We start from the raw sequence: 21356 nt of genomic DNA, 5'->3' as shown, positions 1-21356 counted from the left end.
GAGGCAGTCAAAGATTGTTCTCCCTTTGAGCTGGCCGGGAGTAACGCATTCACGGTTTCATATTCACTTCTCCATTCAGATAAGCACACAGTGAACAGCATGAACAGAGACTCGGGCCAAGGAGGGTGCGCACACAAGTTATCAATATGAATTGGCTCCTTGCCATACAGTTGCCGGGCCTGGTCATCGTACTATGGCTTTTCACGTTCTGGATGAGCCAGTCATTCCCGACAATATCTGGCAAACGAATATGTCTCCTCATTGCCCATCCCGACGATGAGGCGATGTTCTTCGCACCTACACTTCTCTGGCTTACTCGACCCGAATTTGGAAATCAAGTCCTTGTACTATGCCTGAGCAGTGGCGATGCAGATGGTCTGGGCCATGTCAGGAAGGGAGAACTGGCTAAGAGCGCTCTACTACTCGGTGTGAAAACGAGCGAGCATGTGGTGGTCATCGAAGACGAGAAACTTCCGGACTCAATGACCACGACTTGGGACCCAAAGCTCATCTCCAGCATTCTGACACGATACTTCGCCTCCAAGATCGCTAGCACGCCGTCAACATCAGCACCGCAGGCCAATCTCGATGTCATCATCACTTTCGACGGATCCGGCGTCAGCGGCCACCCAAATCACATTAGCCTTTACCATGGAGCTGGGGCATTCCTGCGCAATCTCATGTCTAGGCATACGGGGTGGCAATGTCCAGTGCGACTGTACACCTTGACGTCCGTCAATGCGGCTCGAAAGTACAGTAGTGTACTGGACGCGACATCAACTGTTGTCACGTTTCTGTGGCGGCATAGGGAGAAGGGCAGCTTTCCTACGCCACTCCTTGCTGTCAGTGGCCCATTTGGAGTGCGGAAAGGCCAGCGAGCCATGACTGAAGCTCACAAGAGCCAGATGAGATGGTTCAGGTGGGGATGGATTGGCGTTAGTCGATACATGGTGGTGAATGATCTGAAGAGAGAGAAGATTGTCTAGTCTAGTAGTCCATATCTCGGGCCCCCAGCGACGGGGACCGATGCGTGAGGCGCCTGCTGAAACATCATGCAGTGATGCCGGCATCCTCTTGCAAGATTCTGTTCAAGCCATCTCTCTTCAGACAATTCTCGAGCTTGAAACTCGCCGCCAGCTCATCGAGCTCTTCCGTCGTCTTGCCCTCGAAGTATGAGGCATACTCATAAGTCAGCAGCTCCGAGACAAGCAGCTCACGCACCACGCGATGCACATGGCCCTCCAAGCCCCAATGCTGAGGATATCGCCGTCGCTGGAACTGCTCTGGGATCTCTTCCTTCAGATGCTGAATGAGCGGATCGTAGATATGCTTGACGTGTGTATCGTCACGGCCCCCTATAACGTTAGGGAGGACACGTTAGCTAGGTCTCTAAGGCAAGGACAAGATACTTCAAGGTAACTTCGGATATCTTGGTGTCTATTTATCGTTTAGACCGAGTTTTAGCGATGCTTAATCGATCCGCAAAAACAGAGCTAGTAGGGATAAGAGGAGTATCGACATACTATTAACATGTTAGCACAATTAGCTTATGAACATGTCCTCCCTAGGGTTCTGCACCACTTATCAACACCTAACCGCTTCTTCTTGGCAAAGAATGGCTGAAGGAGACGCATATATGCGGAGTCGGGGTTTGTGTAGACCATACCCTGGAAGCCGATATCCTTGTATAGCCAAATCGACCAATGGATCTGGTCTTGCTTGTAGATCGATAATTGCTCACCCAAGAGATTATACCTTTGCTGGTTGATAGTCTCGTAGTTATCCTCTCCAGGACTGGCATATACAGGGCCAAACTCGCCATTCCAGATAGGCACTTTATGCTCTCGCATGAACTCTACCTTACGCTCATACTGCTTACGAAGGATCTGCTTTTGCTCGTCTGTGCCGTCATAAGGCTGGCCTGCTGGGAAACCCATGTTGCTGTAATCATGTATCGCGTACACACAATTCGGGAGCACGTCCTTGAAGCCAGAGAAGTCCATGGAGTAGGTGTTACCATCCAGCCAGAGAATGTGGTGAGGATCGACTTCTCGAATCGCCTTCTCGACTACAGCATACCACTTCTGCAGGTGGTAGTGATCGGGATCTCCTGGCTCGTTCATTGGGTTATAGCCTGCAACCCATTTGTTCCCAGCATAGTGCTTAGCAATTTCGACCCACATGTTAGTGGCACGGTCCTGCAAATCCTGATACTCCCAGAATAGTGCTCGATGTAAGCCACTGTCTGAATGCCAACCCTGATTCTGGCCGCCTGGAAAGGTGTGCATGTCTAGGATCGTGTAGAGGCCTTCCGCAGCGCAGGCCTCGACAATACGGTCTACAAGCTTGAAGCCCTCAGGCTTGATCACAGATGGATTGAGGTCGTCCATGAAATAGCGGTGGTTAAGCGGGATTCGGAGGCAGTTGAGACCCAGCGATGCGAACAATTTGGCGTCCGACGATGTGAAGAAATACTCGAGGAACTGGGTAGGAGGGTGAGCATTGCAGATCAATCGTGCGGGTAACTTGAAGCTTACTTTTTCGAAGAAGAATTCATACTTCTCCTTGCCCAACACTTCTAGTAGAGCCTTTCGCATCTCATGCTCGTGTCCTGGGTAACCAGTGATGAAGTTCTCCATGTTAGTGTGGCCGCCAGTAGCAGCGCCCTTGAGGATGACCTTGTTGCCATCCTCATCGACCACGTCAGTGCCCCTGACACGCAGGTAGCCGTGAATTTCTGGCATGGTTGGCTTTGATCGACCAAGGACTGTCGTACGCAGAGCGTGGATTGACTCGAGCACAGGTCAACCAACGAGGAAGGAAACAATGGTGGATGTGTTTACTTGCCATGGCCATCTGTGGCCACTTCTCTACTTCGGCAGACTTCCGAAGTCGCTACAATCGTGATCCACTCACACGCTGAACGGCGAATCCACGAGCTAAAGGAGAGACCTCCGGTATGGAAATCTTTCCCGTGCGACCAAGAAGGAAGAAGCACGACCCCACAGCACGCCTGGAGACCCCAAGCCTTTCACTTTAGCCGCTGAATTTAGCCTTCCAACTTCCCACTACGGACATTGATCTCCACCTTTGTCATGCCTCACGACTCGATGACCCGCTTTTCACTGCATCAACCCCATCGTCAAGCACATGGCAATTGGTAGTGGTATGTACCGGTTGTCGGCAATCATGCAGCATCCCTGCTCAAAGCAAGTGATCGCCATGCCGATTAGCAGACTGGGCATGGATGTTTTAAGGTGTGCTAAGCTCGTCGTTCATGTACAAATTATACATAGCAGACGGTGTAGCCCTTCGTCGATTCTGCTGACCGCACATACTCAACCTCCCACCCACGAAGTCACGCTGGCATAGCAGATATGGCGTTCGCCAAGCAGACCAATGTCGACGAGGTCGCTGCTCAGTCCGAAGTCAAGCGATTGATGGACTTGGACACAACACCATGGTACAAACGACCCAACCTCAGAAGACTATACTGCTGTCTTCTGCCAGCTGTGCTGGGCTGTGAGATGACCTCAGGATACGATGGCTCGATTCTCAATGGCTTGCAAGCCGTGCAGCCTTGGCTGGACTGTGAGCATGAGCCGCCTCAAGGTCGTTGTGGACAGAAGAAAAGCTGACACTAGCATAGACTTTCATAATCCGCAGAAGGCACTTCTCGGCTTGATTACTGCGGCATTCAGTATTGGTGCTTTCGCTGCACTGCCGATAGTACCTCTGGTCAACGATCGAGTCGGAAGGAAGCATAGTATTACCATCGGCTCAGCAATCATCGTTCTTGGGGCCGTGCTGCAGACAGCTAGTGTCAACCTTGCTATGTTCTTGGTAGCACGCATCCTGCTCGGTGTCGGTCAGTCGAGGAACATGACAATAGATGATTCTCATCGCAAACGCTGATATGATAGGAACAGGCATTCCATTCTGTATCGGCGGCGCTTCTCAGCTGATTGCAGAGCTGACATATCCTCGCCATTCAGCTGTCCTTAACGGCCTGTTCAACGAATCGTGGTACGTCGGCGCCATTATTGCTGCAGGAGTCACACTTGGAACATATTCGCGGTCGGACGATTGGGCATGGAGAATACCTTCGCTCTTGCAGCTCCTGCCTTCTGTGTTACAGTTGACCTTCATCTGGTTCATCCCAGAAAGTCCTCGATGTAGGTAACAAGGATCCATGACCACCGGTCACGATGCTGACCTGTCTCGCCAGGGCTCGTCTCTCGCGATCGAAGCGAGGAGGCACTCGAAATTCTGATCAAATACCACGCCGAAGGCGACCGTGACAGTGCGCTCGTCGCAGCAGAATTCGCTGAGATTCAATCGACGGTCCGCGCGGAGCTCGAAGGCTCAAAGCGACGCTGGATCGAGCTCTTTGAGACGCCTGGAAATCGCAGACGAACCTTCATCGCCGCCTGTGTCGGCCTTTTCTCTCAATGGTCCGGTAATGGATTAGTGTCCTACTACCTCGCCAAAGTCCTCGCGACTGTAGGAATCACGGATAAGAAGGTGCAAAATCAAGTCAACTTGGGACTGACATGTTGGAACCTTGTCACGGGCTGCACCAGTGCTTTCCTGACCAAGGTTCTACGCCGTCGGACACAATATCTCATCGCCTTCATTGGCATGACCGTCGTTTTCGCTTGCTGGACTGGAGCCAGCGCTGATTATGCCAAGACCAAGAATGAGCAGGCTGCTGGAGCTGTGGTTGCGATGATCTTCGTCTACTACATGTTCTACACGATCATGCACCCACTGACCTACATCTACATCACCGAGGTCTTTCCCTTCGTCATCCGTGCCAAGGGTGTCGGATTGACGCAGACCTTTTCACGTGGAGCTTCGGCATTCAACCAGTTCGTCAATCCTATCGGCCTTCAGAACATTACTTGGAAGTACTATATCGTCTACGTCGTGTGGCTGGCCATCGAAGCGACAATCATATTCTTTGTCTATCCTGAGACCAAGGGGCCGTCGCTAGAAGAGCTGTCGCGGTTGTTCGAGGATAAGAATCCGTTGACCAAGGGCCATATGGATCTGGAGCGAGGTGCAAGCATTGACGAGAAGCCTGTCACCACGATGGAGGAAGTGTCGAAATTGTAGTCTAAGATGTACAGTAGTAGCACAACGCATATTGGTTTTGAACGAAGAATAATGATGACCTTGGACTGAAGCACGTGAAGTGGTGTAAAGTTCGCGCTTTCTCCACTCATCCGCATCACTCCATCAGTCGTTTGCGGGGACGAAGTCTAGAATTATAGAGAGCTTCCACCGCCACCATCACAAAACGGAAATAAGCTTGATCGTAGTAATGAGGGTACCAGACTTCACTCCAAGTAACATTGGAAGCAACGTTCGAGAACCAGCGCAAGCTTTAGTAGAAGTCCTGTAAGTGCGCTGTCACAAATCAATTAACATCCTCCCTTGCCATCCCATCCCGTCCTCTCCAACGTACTTGCATTCAGGTTACACCTCGACAACCGTTCGAAGACCACAGACCACCCTGAGTCCATCCCATTCTCATACGAACAATGGCTTCCCTTCCCCCAATAATAGCGTGGGACTACCAGTTCGCCCCCAATGCCCAAAAGTCTCGCAACTACCTCTACGCAAGCTCTACCCCCTTCAAGATCTGCGAACAGCCCTTCGTAATCCCCCGCCCCATCCTCCAGGATCTCGGCATCACATATCGACGTGTGCCCGTACTGAGTATCGGCAAGGATGTCTTTTGCGATAACACGAGTTTCATCGATGCGATGCAGCAGTTGCTGGGCTCAAAGGGGTTGAAGAAGGCGGCGAGCGATCGGGCTTGGGAGGCTTGGGGGTATAGGACGTTTTGGATTTGTTTGCCTTGTGTGCCGGCGGAGTTGATTACGGAGGATTTGGGGAAGGATAGGAAGGATCTGTTTCGTGAGTACTTAGCCTGCTTTAAACCTATTGGAGCTTAAACGGTCTTGTGCTGACAGGAGCGATTGTGATGGGTAGCGGTCTTTGCTCGCAAGGACTTTGCGACGTTGCGACAGAACGGCTTGTCTGAATTACGATCGTTGCTCGACACGGCCGAGCACGAGTTCCTCAGCGGGAACAAGCCTTATATCAATGGCCAGGATCTCTCCTTAGCAGATATCCATGCCAACTGGATGATCAAATGGGCTTTTGCTACCATTGGTGTGGCCAAGGAGGCGGGATTCGACAAGTCTTCGTATCCCAAGACACACGCCTGGTGAGCTAGATCTTGCTTGATCGAAGAGACAATACCGTTGGCTAACGCCCAAGCAGGTGCGAAGCAACACCTACCCACGACGACGAGATCCAAAAGGATGCCTTCCTCTCCGCTGAAGAAGCCTCCAAGCAGATCCTTGGCTCGGAGTACGCTCTTTCAGATATCGGGGTCGATAGCACGGATCCATTGGGGTTTAAGGGCGGAGAGGATGTGGCCATTGAGATGACGGACGCGACGCCGGGATACTGTCCGCAGAACGGTAAGTTGGTTGGCTTAAGCAAGTCGAGGATTGTGGTGCAGGTTAAGAATGGCCTGAGGGTGCATTTCCCGAGGATCGGGTATGTGGTTAACAGTCAGAAGGGTGGTGCTGCGACGAATGGACATTAAGCATTTCAGTGTGGGCTATGATGGCTATCGTGGTGGATCTCCGTATCATCTAGTCAAAATGATTCATTCGATAAGGGTCAATACTGATGAGAACCCTCGAGGTCGTGTGGTTCATGTTCCTTGACGCATCTGTCAATATTCCCATACGACCACCTTACGAACTGCCGATATAAACACAAGAACGTGACCATGAAGGAATCTTCTCTTCCAATCTGGCTATGTGCATTCTTATATTACGCCCCACTATCTGCACCGCCTTTAGCGCGCACGCGGCCTGCAGCCGTTGCGTAGGTTTAACGGGCCGTTCTATTGGCTTTGGGTTGGTGGATGCTGTGGGCGCTATTGGTTCGAGGCCTGATCGTCGGTCGTTGTGGTTTAGATTCGATATATGCTGCATATTCCATTGCCTGCGTGGGAAGTGAAGCCGCTGCTACTTACAACCGAAAGAATCATCCAGTGCGACTTCCTCGAACACTTGCCTTGGCAATCGAACAGCCGCAACCTAACAAGCGTGTTTGCGGGGAGCAGCTTCCCGCGCCATCTGAAGCCTGTCATCCTGGACGGTGGTGAAACAAGAGCGAGCCACAAGTACTGTGCGACAATCTGCGGTGCGGTGCAGGAGGAGAAACAGGGTAGGACGGCAGTAGATCGTGCGACCGCGGTGCCTGTCGTAGGCCCAGCGGTTGTCATCCCAAGCCTGTCAAGCTGGCGCACGCACAACCGACCTTCGACCAGGCGTATGGCGGCAACAACACTGGCTCGAGCAAAGGGTCGTGGTTGAGCAGGGTGAGTGCTGTCGGAGATATGGAGAGGATCATTCACGGACAATGAAACCATGGGAAGCTGACTTTGGTGCGCTTTCCCGCTTCAGGTATCCCATCGAGCAAGCCACATTCCAAACCGTCCGCTGCCATTGAGAACGCCGGGCAGCGCGGGCAGCAGTGGCAGCACCGGCTTTCCGAATCAAGGTGTGTCACGGTCACATGACAACCTGCCTGTGCTGCAGAAGACTACCAGCTATCCGGCCAGTCCTACGAGTCCTATCAGCCCGACCGAGACCGAATTTGGCGCTACGCCTATCGATGCGAGTTTCGGTGAAAGAATTGACTCGCATCCGCCTGAGCGACCAGCGCCGGAGAAGCCTGCGCTTGGAGATCGGAGTGGATTGCCTAGTCAGAAGAGCAGAGGAGTTGGAATGAACTACACTGAGCCTGCGAAGAAGACGGGGAACAAAATGGACAAGTACGCACGGCAAGCAGGAGACGATTCATACGAGAGTGAAGGAGCGGATGCAGACGACGAGTTCGAGCGAACCATCTTCAACCAGGCTGCACCTACCATGTTCGACGATGGAGAGTCGGACCACCCTTCCGAATCAGACGATGAAGACCATGATCTACTGGATGGAGAAGATACACCGACGACGCAAGGCTGGGGGGATCGTGAAAATAGAAGTCCGACCGGCAACATGACACAGTGGAATGAGGAGCAGGTGGCCGACTACATCATTTCGCTTTCTTCAACCTACAAGCAGTATAGCCAGGCATTCATTGACGAGGGTATCAAGGGTGATGTGCTGGTGGACCTGCATCATGATGATCTGCAGGATCTGGGCATTAATAGCTTGGGCGACCGGTTGACAATCCTGAAGTCGGTCTATGAGCACAAGATACGGTCAGGCATCAAGGGCGAAGAAGGGCAATATGTCCCTCTGTCAGCAGCAGACGATAGGAGCGATCTGAATGCGACACAGGATGATATCACTCGCGTCATCGATGCCATCAAACAGCGCGACCAGCGCATTTATGCTGCCGAGGCGGAGTTGAAGGCGATGAGGCAGGACTTGGATCGCATATTTGAAGAGAACAGAAAGCTGCGAGACGAGACCCTGCCGATCATGCGACTGGTGAAACCTTTGCCGGATCCGGCAGGAGGGACCATACCTTCACCACGCGAAATCGACCTCAATAAGCAGAATGAGAACCTCGCACCTGCCGCGGCGAAAGAGAGCAAAGGAAGCTCACTGAGCCGCAAATTCTCGACTAAAAAGCTTTTCCTTGGTAGTGCGCCAAAGCAACCCTCACCCACGCACCCTCCACAAACACATACACCACAACCCCAACGAGAAGTTAGGGACGACCTGGGAGGTGCTCAACTCGAGGCTTCTGCAGCAGCGATGGCGGCTTCTAGCCATTTGACAGCAAGCATGACCAGCCAGATCTCACCCAGCAGTGTTCACGGCTCCCAACTCAGCCCTACGAGTCCAGCCTACAGCACCCAAGCACCTTCGTCAGGAGGATCCTACCAGCCACCGAATTCAGCTGCTGCCCGCTCCTTCCCACGTGAGGTGGCAAACGCACGTGATCGTCACCCATATGACCGACACAACCAAGACGACAACGGCACGGGGACTGGCTACAGCGGTACTAGTCACTGGTCTCAAGCCAGCACGATCGTGGCTCCGGATCGTGACCGTGATCGTGACCCGCCTGCTTCGGCCAGGCCGTCGAGACGCCAGCTGCCCACTCCTAGTCCACGCGAGGATGAGATACCGCAGACCGCGCCCTTGCCTAGGGAGAGGGACAGAGATAGGTATGTGCTACTCTTGGCTTTGGAGGAGGTATTTTGCGACGTTTGACTGACATGTGCTTGTGCAACAGAGGCGACAGAGACAACCCGCAAGTCGAGATCTTCAAGAGCTTCCGCGTCAGTATCGAGGATCCTTGTCGTGTGGTTCTCCCAGTGGTGCGTTACTATCATCCCCTTCCACACCTCACCCTTCAAGCCATCTTCCGCACACTGACTGACTTTCATCTCAGGCCCTCAAACGCTACAACATCACCGACGACTGGCGCCAATACGCCCTGTATATCGTGCACGGCGACCAAGAGCGCTGTCTCGGCTTGGAAGAGAAACCTCTCTTGCTGTTCAAGCAGCTGGATAAGGAGGGGAGGAAGCCGATGTTCATGCTTAGAAGGCATGCTAGTCCGGCTGAGGGGTGGAGTAGCCAGGCCAATTTGTCTGGAGCGCCTGGTGGATCTGGGCAGGGGTTAGACGGTGGTAGTGGTAGTGGTGGCGGTGGTGGAGGAAGGGAGAAGGTAAGTTGCTGATTGAGTTCCTGGCTATGCGTTTCGGAAGCACGGCTGACTGTTTCTTGTATCAGGCTATACCCGGTGGTGTGCTATGAGGGAAGGAAGGAAGTGCTTAAGCCCTTGAGGGCGCTGAAAGCTCGGCCCCGGCGAAGGCAGTGGGTATCTGCAAAGCTGTAACGTGTCATTACCGATCTAAGCTGTCGCAGCCGGCGCACAAATAGATCGACTTACGATCGCCGTGTGCAGAATCTAGCATGGGTCAAAACGGAAGCATTAGCATACTCACATGACTGTAGGCCCATCACTTCCCGGCAGCGATGTAGTTCTGTCAACATCACATATATTTTTCAGTAGCACTAGCACATGTATCACGAGTATGCTTTACTTCTCGTTCGTTAAGTTAAAGTACTGAGGGCACAGATCGGAGGCTTGCTTAAGGGGCCATGATAAGGGGAAAAGTGGTTATAAGCAATTCTCTCATAGCAGTATATAGGCTACCCTATACGCCGCGTGATCATGGCAGCAGCAGCAAGAAGCTAGTAGAAACAATCTCTATTACTCGTTGCCGCGGAACGCCGTAGTATCTGCCCCAACGCAAGACTGGCTGCACCGAACGCAGCAAGCTACTCTCTCCTCTGCGGCCTGAAACCAATCGTAGCACTCTAGTCATACAAGTCCTCTTCGCCCGCACCTGCAAGTCATGTCAGTACGATGAATCAATTGTCAAGTATTCGTGTGAAGGGAAGACATACCGTTCTGCTGCTGCGCACCATTACCACCCTCCTCGCCACCCTCGGGGAAGCGGAAGAACGCACTGCCACCAGCCGAGCTCTTCATGCTCTGCGCGAAAGACTCGTACCGTCTAATCTCGGTGTCCGTAACCGAGCGACGAGCCATACTCATAGCCTCCTCGAAGTGCCTCTTGGTCAACTCCGGCACAGGGTCCTCCGCGTCAATGTCCTCCTCCATCTTGACATCGTCGCCTTGGCCGGCAGCAGCCTCACGCTTCTTCTCGTTGTCGATGGCGATGCCGATGCTCTCCTTGATGGCGAGCTTGACGGCACGCTGGGTGATGAAGCCCAGATCGGCACCGGAGAAGCCATGGGTCTTGCTGGCGATGTAGGCGAGATCGACATCGGGAGCGACGGGCGTCTTGCGGAGCTGGGCCCTGAGGATGCTCTCGCGGCCGGCTTGATCAGGGAGAGGGACGTAGACGAGGGTGTCGAGACGACCGGGACGGCAGAGAGCGTTGTCGAGCTGCTCAGGCCTGTTGGTCGCGCCGATGACGAAGACGTTCTTCTTGCTGGTCATGCCGTCCATCTCAGTGAGAAGCTGGTTGACAACACGGTCGGAGGCACCACCTGCATCGCCGACAGAGCCACCACGGGACTTGGCGATGGAGTCCAACTCGTCAAGGAAGACAACGCAAGGAGCAGCAGCACGGGCCTTGTCGAAAATGTCACGGATGTTGCTCTCGGACTCACCAAACCACATGGAAAGCAGCTCGGGACCCTTGACAGAGATGAAGTTGGCGGAGCACTCGTTGGCGACTGCCTTGGCGAGCAACGTCTTACCCGTACCAGGAGGACCATAGAAGAGCACACCACGCGAAGGAGACATGCCGAATTTGAGGAATTTCTCCGGATGGTCGACGGGATACTGCACGGACTCGATGAGCTCGCGCTTGACATCCTCCAGACCACCGATATCGTCCCATCGCACGTTGGGCACCTCGACAACAGCAACCTCGCGCAGGGCGGATGGGTTGCTGACACCGAGGGCGAAGCTGAAGTTCTCTTGCGTGACGCCCAGGCTGTCAAGAACCTCAGCATCAATGGTATCCTCGTCCAAATCAATCAGGTCCATCTTCTCACGAATCTGCTGCATGGCAGCCTCAGAGCAGAGCGAAGCGATATCCGAACCGACGTAGCCGTGAGTCTCGGCGGCAATCTGTTCGAGATCGACCTCATCGGCGAGCTTCATGTTCTTGGTGTGGATCTGGAGGATCTCGAGACGGCCGGTAGGATCGGGAATGCCGATGTCGACTTCACGATCGAAGCGGCCGAAACGACGAAGGGCGGGATCGATGGAGTTGGGGCGGTTGGTGGCTGCCATAACGACAACGTTGGAGCGGGCCTTCATGCCGTCCATGAGAGTGAGCAGCTGAGAAACCACACGCCTCTCAACCTCGCCGTTGGTCTTCTCACGCTTGGGTGCGATCGAGTCAATTTCGTCGATGAAGATGATAGCCGGGCTGTTCTTCTCCGCCTCCTCAAACGCCTTGCGCAAATTGCTCTCGGACTCACCAGCCATCTTCGACATGATCTCTGGGCCGTTGATCAAGAAGAAGAACGCGCCAGTCTCGTTGGCGACAGCGCGAGCCATCAAAGTCTTACCGGTACCTGGCGGCCCATACATGAGGATACCGCGCGGTGGCTTGATACCAATGGATTTGAAGAGTTGAGGATGTCTGAGCGGCAGCTCGACCAACTCACGGACCTGCGCCATCTGCTTGCGGCAGCCGCCAATGTCGTCGTAGCCCACCTCGTTCAGGTTACCCTCCTCATCCTCGCGCTGGATCGGCTCACCCTCGCAGTGGATGACGGTGTCTTGTGCCACGATGCCGTACTCTGGAGGATCAACCTCGACGACCTTGAACTCCACTGTCCTCATGGCAGCTCTGCATGTGAAGAGATCACCTTGTCTGACTGGTCGGTAGGCTTCGCGGAAGTATGGGGCGAGGAAGACGTCGAAGAGAGAGCCGGTCAGACCCTCAATGGTGTCAGCCATCGGCAGGACTGCCAGGCGCTTGGCGTATTTGATGTCTGGGCATGGGTTGACGGTGACCACATCGCCGAGCTTGACGCGGAGATTGTGGCGCACGACACGGTTCATGCGAGCGGAGCCGTCTTCGAGGTCGTCATCAGCTAGCACAATCAGCACGGTGTCCTTCCTCTTCTTGCCCTTGACCAAGACTGTGTCGCCACGGAAGAGCTGGAGAGTCTCCATGGTGTTGTTTGAGAGGGCGATGATGGAGTTGTCATCGGTGGTGGCATCAGTCACGATCAAGCTGTTGGGCTTCTTCTTCTTCTTCAGGATCGCGGTGGCGGTCTCATCATCACCGCGCTTCTCTGCGCCACTCGGATCGTGGCTCAAGTTGACCTTCTTCTTCTCCTGCACGTGCTCCGGCGCGCCCGACATGATGGCGGTGGTGCGGTGTGTGTGATGTGGGAGATGGAAATGTCGTGCTTGTGTGTGTTATCGGCGATGGTCTTACTACGAGTCCGAAAGTGTTGTTGATGCAAGGGAGAGTGTGGTGGGCAGGTAAGAGACTGCTCAGATACAGCAGAGGATGTGTCTGTAAGGTAAGGAGAATGTGAAGGTGGATCTGTGATGAGTAGATCCAAATTCGTCCGGGTGTTTTTGGGAGAGATATTTGTTGAAAGGTGTCGTGGACTCGTGTTGTACCTGAAGATGAAGCTCCCGCCTCGGCTTAGCTCCGGAGCAGGCGTCAGTAGTGACGTATGGAGCGAATCAGACACTCGGGCACCACCCGTCCGCTTAGGATAAGTAAGCGCAGGAAGGACGTAGAAAGTCACCGACTGAAAGACGTGTCTCACTGTTGCCTCTCGGACAACGTGCACGTTCGATGTGAATGGTAAATAAGCAGATCCCCAGAGACTCCACTCATGCTGTTGGTGAATGCCTCCGCTCCAATCGGGCGAATTGTCTAGACGGAGCACATCTTCCTCATCAATTTTGGGTGAGTGGCTCCATGCCTACATACTGTGGCTACAAGTTGCCATGTGTGGGCTTCAGTAAGTAGGTGAATATCAAGATGTTTCCATCGGTCGTGCCTGCCATTTTCGGAACGCTCTTACCAAGTGGGTCCAAAGCCAATTACTGACAGGCAATTCACCCCATCTCTGCCACCAACATCAGACGGCCATCAGCACCCGCTAGATTTGCCCAGCTGCTTCATTAGTTGCGACTAAGACACATACAGTCATTACAACAGTCACAGGCCTGCCTTTCAATCATATAGACACCACGACTGAAGCTATCTTGTGCCTTTATTCAGCGTCAGCGGCCATTCATATACCGTTCGAAGCCACATATCGACCACTACAGCCATTGACCAATAACAAGAACTCAAATCATTGCAAGGACATCTCAAACAATGCACTGGCACGCCCGGAATCAATCTACTCGCGCTCACGAGGATGCAGCACACGAGGAAGAAATCCAGCTCAAGGACGCATCCGATCACATTCCAGATGACGAGGATTCTGACCACTACGACTTGCCAACGAGTATCCCGCTGGGAAACGACGACGCAGCAGATGTTAAAACGGGCTGTGGTCTACCAGATCTGTGCCTACCTCTACGCGATGTTCATGTTCGTGACACACAACCGGAAGCCTGTGAAAGTAGCTTAGAAGCAGGTGACGATTTCCTTCAACGTCTCATCCCAACATCTACCCCTGGTACAACACCATTCGGCTACCAACAGGCGCTAAAGAACAGGTTAATGAACGGCAAGCTCCAACCTCATGGTGAATATGATATGCACGCCTTCACGCCGACCTTCATCCACGACTGTCTCATGCTACCAGGCTCACTGACACAGCTTCTTAAGAAGGTCAAATTTGTCATGTACCCATATGAAGGACTTCAGCTGATTATCCGCAGCTAGATACGCCGGAGACAATCCGCCGAATGACTCCAGCACTACTACCTGGCTTCCACGCATACGTGCAAACGGATACACTAAAACCATGCATCATGCCCTCACTTAACACAAACGAGTACGTCCAGGGCATGGTCGTCTTCGGCCAAGGCAAGGAGAGTCGAAACCTCATTCACCAGCACTACCGTGAAAATTGTCGTCGAGTGAAAGTCGAAGTCGAAATAGACGTTTCCGCGCCCGTCTCATCTGCAGACCGCGACCACCCTCTCGAGAACTGGCGACTACAGAGACGCAAAGTGTGGGCCCATGCCTGGTTGTGGGCTAACGTAGGAAGTGGCGAAGTCAAATTCAGGAGTCAGGCAGAAAGATGGACGATTGAGGATTATCTGAGTGGTGCTTTAGAGTCGCACACAGAGCCGATTAACATCCAGGAGGTATGGCCTGATGTTGATGTTGATGTGGATGATGATGATGCAGCTGGGGAAACGAAGCTGCCAAAGCGAGAGATTGTTTATGGTGGGCGCGGGCATCTTGACTATATTGTCGAGAAGCATTTCACAGGGTGGTAGACTGGCAAGAGGCTGACCGACAGATAACTTAGACTGTTCTCGAGCACTATTGATATGAGGCGAGCTACCACGAAAGGCAGTGCCTTCGTGGAAATTCATAGACATTTCATGCACCGTATTCAACGATTATTGCTAGTCATGCTCCGTTCTCATTCCAATATCACATCTAGCGGTCCGTTTACAGCTTTGACTCGCCCTTCCATGCCTTGGGTATCCACTCCTCAACGTCGGCAAGCAACTCTGCTGGCTTCTCCATAGCCTGCAGCGAGCATATCAGTAAACGGACTGCATTCACCAAACAAGAAACTGAAGGAACCTACAGCAAAATGGCCACCTCCAGTATGCCTTGAATACGAAACGATGTTTGCTGTTGCAGCCGCCCAAGATCGTGGTGTTGGGACCAATTCTTTTGGGAAGTACGAGTACCCACAAGGTTTATTAATATACGGTAGCTGTGGTCGCTCGAAGAGTCTTCGGTAGGGATAGATACATCGCGGGAACGTATCCGTGAGCCAGTAAAGCGAAACGCTCGCCAGTATGGTATCGAGAGGCGGGTCCTCGTCAGTCCACTCGAGAAACTTCTCGCCGATCCAGGCTAGCATCGCCAACGGCGAGGAGCTGAGCACGAGACCAATGGTACCCGTGCGGGTCCCGTGTTCCAGTGCGTACGCCATCCCCTTATCACGGAACTCCTGCCCGCGTTGCAAGCACTGAGCTTCAAACTCATCGATATCCTTCGCCTTCGCTTCGTCTTGCGGTGGCGGCGAAGCGAACATATTAAGGTGCATACCCTTACACTCATCGTACTTGGTCGCCATAGTCTTGGAGACCATACTTCCCACATCACCGCCTTGGGCAAGGTAGCTGGTGAAACCGAGGCCGAGCATGAGTTTGTGCATGATTTCTGTTGTGCGGTCGAGGTGAAGATCCAGGTCTCTTGCTGGGCCGGAGGAGTATCCGTAGCCTATCAAGCTGGGAGCGATGACATGGTAGGGGAGGTCTTTGGGTGAGTATTTCTTTTTGAGGAGGGTGAAGAGTTCGAGGAACTCCATGAAGGAGCCTGGCCAGCCGTGGTAGAAACCAATGGGAATGGCGTCCGGTTTCTCGGAGAAGAGAGCCATGAAGTGGACGTCGTAGTCGCGGCCTTCGGAGTCCTGGATCGAGATCATGAACTGGGGGAACGAATTCAGGTGGTCTTCATGTTTGCGTCAGGAGAAAGTGTTGAGCCAATGGTCCTTGGCGTTGATGAGCCAGTCCTGACGCATTCCGTGCTTGCGATCGGGGCGAGACATTTTGGTCTCGCCTTGGTCTTTGCCTGTGTTCTCCCATACTGCTGGGCCGATGGGGGAGAGCTTGAGGAGGTCGAGCATGTGTTTGAGCTTCTCCTCGTCGACGTGACATTTGAAGGGCTTGGGCTGCAGCTTTGCTCCGGCTGGGATCTTGCTGTAGTCTGCCATTGTAAATTGCAGTGTTGACCTCTAGTTATTCGCTCTCGTCAGCTGCTCAGAACTTGTCGTCGTGGTTGTGTATAGTGTTGTTGGCAAAGACGAAAGGAGGCCTAAAGTCATACACCTCAAACCACGCTAGTGTCATCTGTGCTCAGCTCCTCACAACTATCCCGAAGCAGCGGCTAGTGAATAAGTCTCCGCTCGTAGGAACAATGCCGGAACAAGGGCTTACGAAAGACTGCACATATGTCTCATACGTTCCTGGTCACCGCGAGCTCAAGTCGCATTCGCCAAGCTGATTGACGGTCGGCTACATCATTGCTCACTAATGCCTCGGTACAGATGCAGAGCGATCAACGGGCAGCATCGATCGGCAATGTGTGTATGGCACTACCTGGGACCAAGTCGGCAGAATATATACCCTGCACAGGGCTGCTGATCGTAGGATCTTACAAATAGCATTTCGGCCAGAAGCGAAAACAAGGTTCAGGATCGAAGACTATACCGACTTTCCCTAGCCAGATGCGGTCCATCTATATCGAGCTATACCGCTATGCATCATATCGAGACTACCAATGCAAAACAATACGAGGAAGTCCTACCTATCCAGGCCGTCAAAAGCAACCATCCTCGAAACCAACTTAACAATCTCCGTCTCACTCATCTCCAACCCTGGCTCATCGACCTTCCTCGCCAGAACCTCATCGAGCATCATCCTCATCCTGCTCACTAGCACCCCAATTCTTGCCCATCCCTTCAATCTCAGCCATCCGTCAACCAGTAATCCCCTTCCTTGCTCATCGATCTCAATCTTGCCACCGAACATTAACAAGCTGTAAACATTGCAAGGCGTGAGGTCGCGGATGAAGATTTTGCTCGTGGCCATCTTGGCAAAGAAGGACATGAATGCGCTGTTTCCTGGGAAGCCTTGTGCATCGAAGATGGTGGAGCTTGGATGCACAAAGACCCGGCCATTCTCTTGGCTGAAGTACTTGATCGTATGGGCCTCCGGGTTAATCGCCACTGCACCCGCTGCAGAAGCTTTGTACTTTGCGTCTGGGAAGTCAATGCGTGCTAGCTGTGGCTGGAAGGCTCCGGCTATGAGCGAGCGAAGAAGCCCCTCGTTCTGATTGTTGCGGTTGTAGGTCTCGGGTGTCCTACCGTGCGGCACAAAGCCGATCTCTTGCAAAGACGAGACGTACTGCGACCTGGTAGAAGCAATATCAAACAAAGTCTGGTTGTTCAAGAAGTTGCCATCGCACCATCTTCGCAGCATCGATGTCGGCTCGCCTTGTGACCTTCTTTCTGACCACTGCTCGAAAGCTCTGAGATCGCACAAGAGATCGCCATTGCCGCCACCGAACGATGCTTTCGAAGCTTTCGCCTCGTCACGCTTCGCCTGTGGTGCCACAAAGGGACTCTTCACAGTCAGTGTAGCGGCGATGGTCAAACAAGCGTCTAAACAGCCGAATGCTGCACCGTAAACCATGAGCTTACTGCACCGAAGGTCCGCAGGTATCATAGACATGTGTCGTCCAAGTGCAGTAAGCTCATTCTGATCAAGCGCTCCCACACGACCTAGCAAGTCTAAGGCGCCACTGACCGACAGCGACTCGGGTGGCGTTAGAGCAGAGGCCAGAAAAGCTGGCACATTGGTGACGCCCATCGCCTTGACGGACAAGCACAGCTGTTCGAGCGGCACTCGCCTGATCTCAGGTTCGGGTCGCTCAGCCATTTTGCTCTCCTGGTTTTCGGTGTATAGCTTATAACACTTCCCAGCCCGCACTCGTCCAGCACGTCCGCGACGCTGTTTGCAAGCTGCCCGCGAGGCCCATGTCTCGGTCAAGCGTACCATGTTATTTGCGGGGTCAAAACTGGTCTCCTTGACACGACCTGTGTCGATCACAGCCACGATGTCGTCGATCGTGATTGAGGTTTCGGCTACATTAGTCGCTGCCACTACTTTGCGTAAACCTCGTGGAGGCTTCGCGAACACTCGCCGTTGTTCTGCACTTTGCAGTCCTGCATGAAGAGGGAGGGCATGCAAATTCTGCACACTGCCCAAAGCCCGTATAGTGCGATCAATCTCCATTGTACCAGGCAAGAAGATAAGGATTCCTCCCTCCTCGCCACCAAGTTCACGATCAATGTGCTGTACAACCTGGCAGATCATGTCGTAGTCGATATTATGACCATCATGACCAATCTGAGTATACTGCTTCCGAGGCTTCTCCTTTCGTGGTGCACTACGGTTACCAGCCATGCTCCAGTCGTCTGGTATACCGCTGTCAGGTTCAGAAGCGTCGTCGTCATCTTCTCCTATGCCAAAGCCATAGCCCAGCATATTGACAAGCTGTGTCCTGTAAATATCGTTCACTGGGTGAGTACGTCCTTCGATCTCGACCTTGCCCACAGAAGAGACGCCAGAGAAGTATCGCTCGAACACCTGAGCATCGAGCGTGGCGCTCATCAATATAAGCTTGAGATCCTTCCGCATCTTCAGCACGTTTCTTATCAGCACAAGCAAGAAATCAGTATCGAGAGAGCGCTCGTGGACCCTAAGAGAACCGTTAGCATGGATCCGAAAACGTCTCACAATTTTAACCTATCCCACTTACTCATCGATCACCACATGGCTAACATCTGCCAGACTATCGACCACATCTTGTGCACTGCCACCAGAAGTCTGCAGTCGTCTGAGCAATACACCAGTCGTTACGAAAGTGATCTTTGTAGTGCCAGCCTTCTGCTTCGACTCTCCTCGAATCGTGTATCCGACCTCATCGCCAACTCTACCACATCTCTCATCAGCAACGCGATCCGCCAGACCAATAGCAGAGATACGACGAGGTTGTGTACAGATAATATTCGCATGTTCTCCGTATCCTTGACCTATCAGATCGTCCAGGACGAATTGTACGCTCTGTGTCGATTTGCCAGAACCTGTTTCTCCTGAGATAATGGTCACCTGGTTGACGCTGACGGAGGCCACGATGCGGTCTCGCAGCTTCCACGCAGGAAGATTTTGTCGTACCTTCAGCATCTTCATCTGGTCGGCAGATTTTTGTTTGTTGGTCCAGTCTTGTTGTATACGCTTGCTGGTGGGTGTATGTGCGGACCACACGATTGGTCTTGGGTGCCTCTTCGGCCGCGACCTCGCAGTAGTAGGCTTCACGGAAGTGTCTACGGCAACCGATGTAGCGTTGGCGATCGTTCGAAGAGGGTCTGGCTGCTCAATGATTCTCGGGATTTCCTGCTCTAGCCAGTCGAGAATATTGAACAGCATTATCTCGCCTAATAGATTCTGCTGAGCGTGTACGAGTGCCTGGCGGAGTATGCTGAGCTTGATGTAGGCTGGTAGAGAAGTCTCAACAGAGACAGCCGGCAGTGATCGAGGGTAGTCCTTCGACGGTCTAGCACGCACGGTGATCATGCTTTTATTTGGCGTACGCACTTCCAGTTCTACACTGCAAATGCTCTTCCTGATACTATAGCGATCGATGAAGATGGCTTCGAGGGTGGCCTGTTCCTCTTGCCAGAGTTCGTTGCCATGGCTGTCCTCGGCATTGTCGCTGCGAAGATCCTGTGAGGCAATGCCTAGCAGTCTACTCTGCAGCCCGAAAGCTGCCTGAGCTTCACTGCCACCACAACCATCTAGGACCTCCACACACACATCTCGAGAGTAGCCAGCAGCACATAGTCGTTTTATCTTGCCCTCGCGTGCTAGATCACTAGCTCCAAGTGCGAGACCAGCCAGATAGTTCTCTGGCAGAGCCCAAGCCGGTACATCGTCCTCAGGAAGATGAATCAAAAGCCACTCAATGCACTCTTCCTGGCTCCCGCACATCTCCATGGCTTCCTCCACATGGCTAGGCCGGAACCCATACTTCGTCAACTTCTCCCTGATCTTCTTCTTGTGACCACCATCAAGCTGCACACCGTAGGGGTTCCAGACACCTTGTGACCTCACCATAAACTCAACGTCCCTCCTCGTCTTCACGCCCATCTCAACCTTCGGGGCTTTCGACCACCCCTTATCCAGCTTCCGCACTTGTCCATCCATGCTGACACTGACCTGCGCCTGCTTGACCTCCGCCTCCCTCTTTTTTTCCCTCTCCGCTCGTTCCTTCTCCTTCGTCCTCCTATTATCATCACGATGCTTGACTGCTTGGAAAGGATCTGCTTCATATAGATACCCGTTGCCTTGTGCCACTGCCTCCTTTTTCAACTGCTCGAAATCACCTTTCCAGAGGTCCCGATACTGCGGCGGAAGCGCCATGGCCATGTTCTTCATGTTACAGACTCTGAACAGGGCATAGGTCGCTGCGAAGTGCCTAGCCTCTACTGCACTAGGCTGGGCTCCCTTCTCCTCCATGTATGGTCTTGGCGGCATAATCGGCGGCAGCACAGTCACCTCTTGCGTCTTAGGGTCTTTCCGTCGCAGAGTCACAGCTCCCGTGAAGCCGTCGGGAGTCTGTCGTACGCTGTAATCTGGCTTCTGCCAAGTTGCCTGCTTCTGTACGTGTTCATTGAACAAGGTCTGGGGCAGCTTGCCAGTCCACGAAGCTCCAGCGATGAGTGTGCGAGTATCCAATCGTCTCTTCTCTGCTTCTGCCACTACCGGTGGCGTAGCAGTGCCATCGGTCTTCGCAGTCTTGCCCTTGCCATTCGTTGGTGGCGGCAATTCAGGCTCCGCCGGCGCGGGCTTCTTGCTCTTCTTCTGTGCTTTGGGTGCTGGCATGGTGAGAGCAGTGTCGCTAGCATGTCAGTGGGTGGCGGGCGTGGAGAAGAGGGAAGCAGCTATGGAAGAGCTGCTGGTCAAAGAAGAGTGACTGGAACTTTTTCTCCACCTACATTCACCATGGGCTGGCGCAAAGTATGACAAAGGCAGACAGCGCTGGATTGCAACCTGCACCGGCCAGTAACGGTGTC

At 53.2% G+C, this 21356-nt stretch overlaps 9 protein-coding genes across 9 annotated transcripts; 5 read left to right on the top strand and 4 right to left on the bottom strand.

Moving 5' to 3' along the window:
* Positions 1–146: 146 nt before the first annotated feature.
* GPI12 (N-acetylglucosaminyl-phosphatidylinositol de-N-acetylase) lies at positions 147–986 on the top strand (the record flags this gene model as incomplete). Its single annotated transcript, XM_064833143.1, has 1 exon — positions 147–986. One exon carries the CDS (start codon positions 147–149, stop codon positions 984–986), a length of 840 nt encoding a protein of 279 aa, XP_064699412.1.
* A 64-nt stretch (positions 987–1050) lies between these two features.
* On the bottom strand, positions 1051–2744 carry EGC2 (endo-1,4-beta-glucanase; the record flags this gene model as incomplete). The annotated part of the gene is made up of 2 exons (XM_064833142.1): positions 1051–1355; positions 1667–2744. 2 exons carry the CDS (start codon positions 2742–2744, stop codon positions 1051–1053), a joined length of 1383 nt encoding a protein of 460 aa, XP_064699411.1.
* A 633-nt stretch (positions 2745–3377) lies between these two features.
* On the top strand, positions 3378–5118 carry LTS14_000428 (uncharacterized protein; the record flags this gene model as incomplete). The annotated part of the gene is made up of 4 exons (XM_064833141.1): positions 3378–3591; positions 3650–3868; positions 3930–4175; positions 4229–5118. 4 exons carry the CDS (start codon positions 3378–3380, stop codon positions 5116–5118), a joined length of 1569 nt encoding a protein of 522 aa, XP_064699410.1.
* A 428-nt stretch (positions 5119–5546) lies between these two features.
* LTS14_000427 (uncharacterized protein) lies at positions 5547–6625 on the top strand (the record flags this gene model as incomplete). The annotated part of the gene is made up of 3 exons (XM_064833140.1): positions 5547–5925; positions 6001–6238; positions 6295–6625. The coding sequence occupies 3 exons, from the start codon at positions 5547–5549 to the stop codon at positions 6623–6625; spliced, it is 948 nt and encodes a 315-aa protein (XP_064699409.1).
* An 827-nt stretch (positions 6626–7452) lies between these two features.
* LTS14_000426 (uncharacterized protein) lies at positions 7453–9812 on the top strand (the record flags this gene model as incomplete). Its single annotated transcript, XM_064833139.1, has 5 exons — positions 7453–7496; positions 7556–9217; positions 9286–9370; positions 9445–9723; positions 9789–9812. 5 exons carry the CDS (start codon positions 7453–7455, stop codon positions 9810–9812), a joined length of 2094 nt encoding a protein of 697 aa, XP_064699408.1.
* A 567-nt stretch (positions 9813–10379) lies between these two features.
* CDC48 (AAA ATPase cdc48) lies at positions 10380–12918 on the bottom strand (the record flags this gene model as incomplete). The annotated part of the gene is made up of 2 exons (XM_064833138.1): positions 10380–10408; positions 10470–12918. The coding sequence occupies 2 exons, from the start codon at positions 12916–12918 to the stop codon at positions 10380–10382; spliced, it is 2478 nt and encodes an 825-aa protein (XP_064699407.1).
* Positions 12919–13897: 979 nt separating this feature from the next.
* On the top strand, positions 13898–14976 carry LTS14_000424 (uncharacterized protein; the record flags this gene model as incomplete). The annotated part of the gene is made up of 2 exons (XM_064833137.1): positions 13898–14359; positions 14410–14976. 2 exons carry the CDS (start codon positions 13898–13900, stop codon positions 14974–14976), a joined length of 1029 nt encoding a protein of 342 aa, XP_064699406.1.
* A 178-nt stretch (positions 14977–15154) lies between these two features.
* LTS14_000423 (uncharacterized protein) lies at positions 15155–16433 on the bottom strand (the record flags this gene model as incomplete). The annotated part of the gene is made up of 3 exons (XM_064833136.1): positions 15155–15235; positions 15297–16171; positions 16238–16433. The coding sequence occupies 3 exons, from the start codon at positions 16431–16433 to the stop codon at positions 15155–15157; spliced, it is 1152 nt and encodes a 383-aa protein (XP_064699405.1).
* A 589-nt stretch (positions 16434–17022) lies between these two features.
* ucp12 (putative ATP-dependent RNA helicase ucp12) lies at positions 17023–21165 on the bottom strand (the record flags this gene model as incomplete). The annotated part of the gene is made up of 2 exons (XM_064833135.1): positions 17023–18982; positions 19043–21165. The coding sequence occupies 2 exons, from the start codon at positions 21163–21165 to the stop codon at positions 17023–17025; spliced, it is 4083 nt and encodes a 1360-aa protein (XP_064699404.1).
* Between the last annotated feature and the right edge of the window lie 191 nt (positions 21166–21356).

Source organism: Recurvomyces mirabilis (assembly GCF_035927965.1).
Source record: "Recurvomyces mirabilis strain CCFEE 5264 chromosome Unknown scaffold_1, whole genome shotgun sequence".
NCBI lineage: Eukaryota > Fungi > Ascomycota > Dothideomycetes > Mycosphaerellales > Teratosphaeriaceae > Recurvomyces > Recurvomyces mirabilis.
This window is presented reverse-complemented; position numbering and strand designations above follow the sequence as displayed.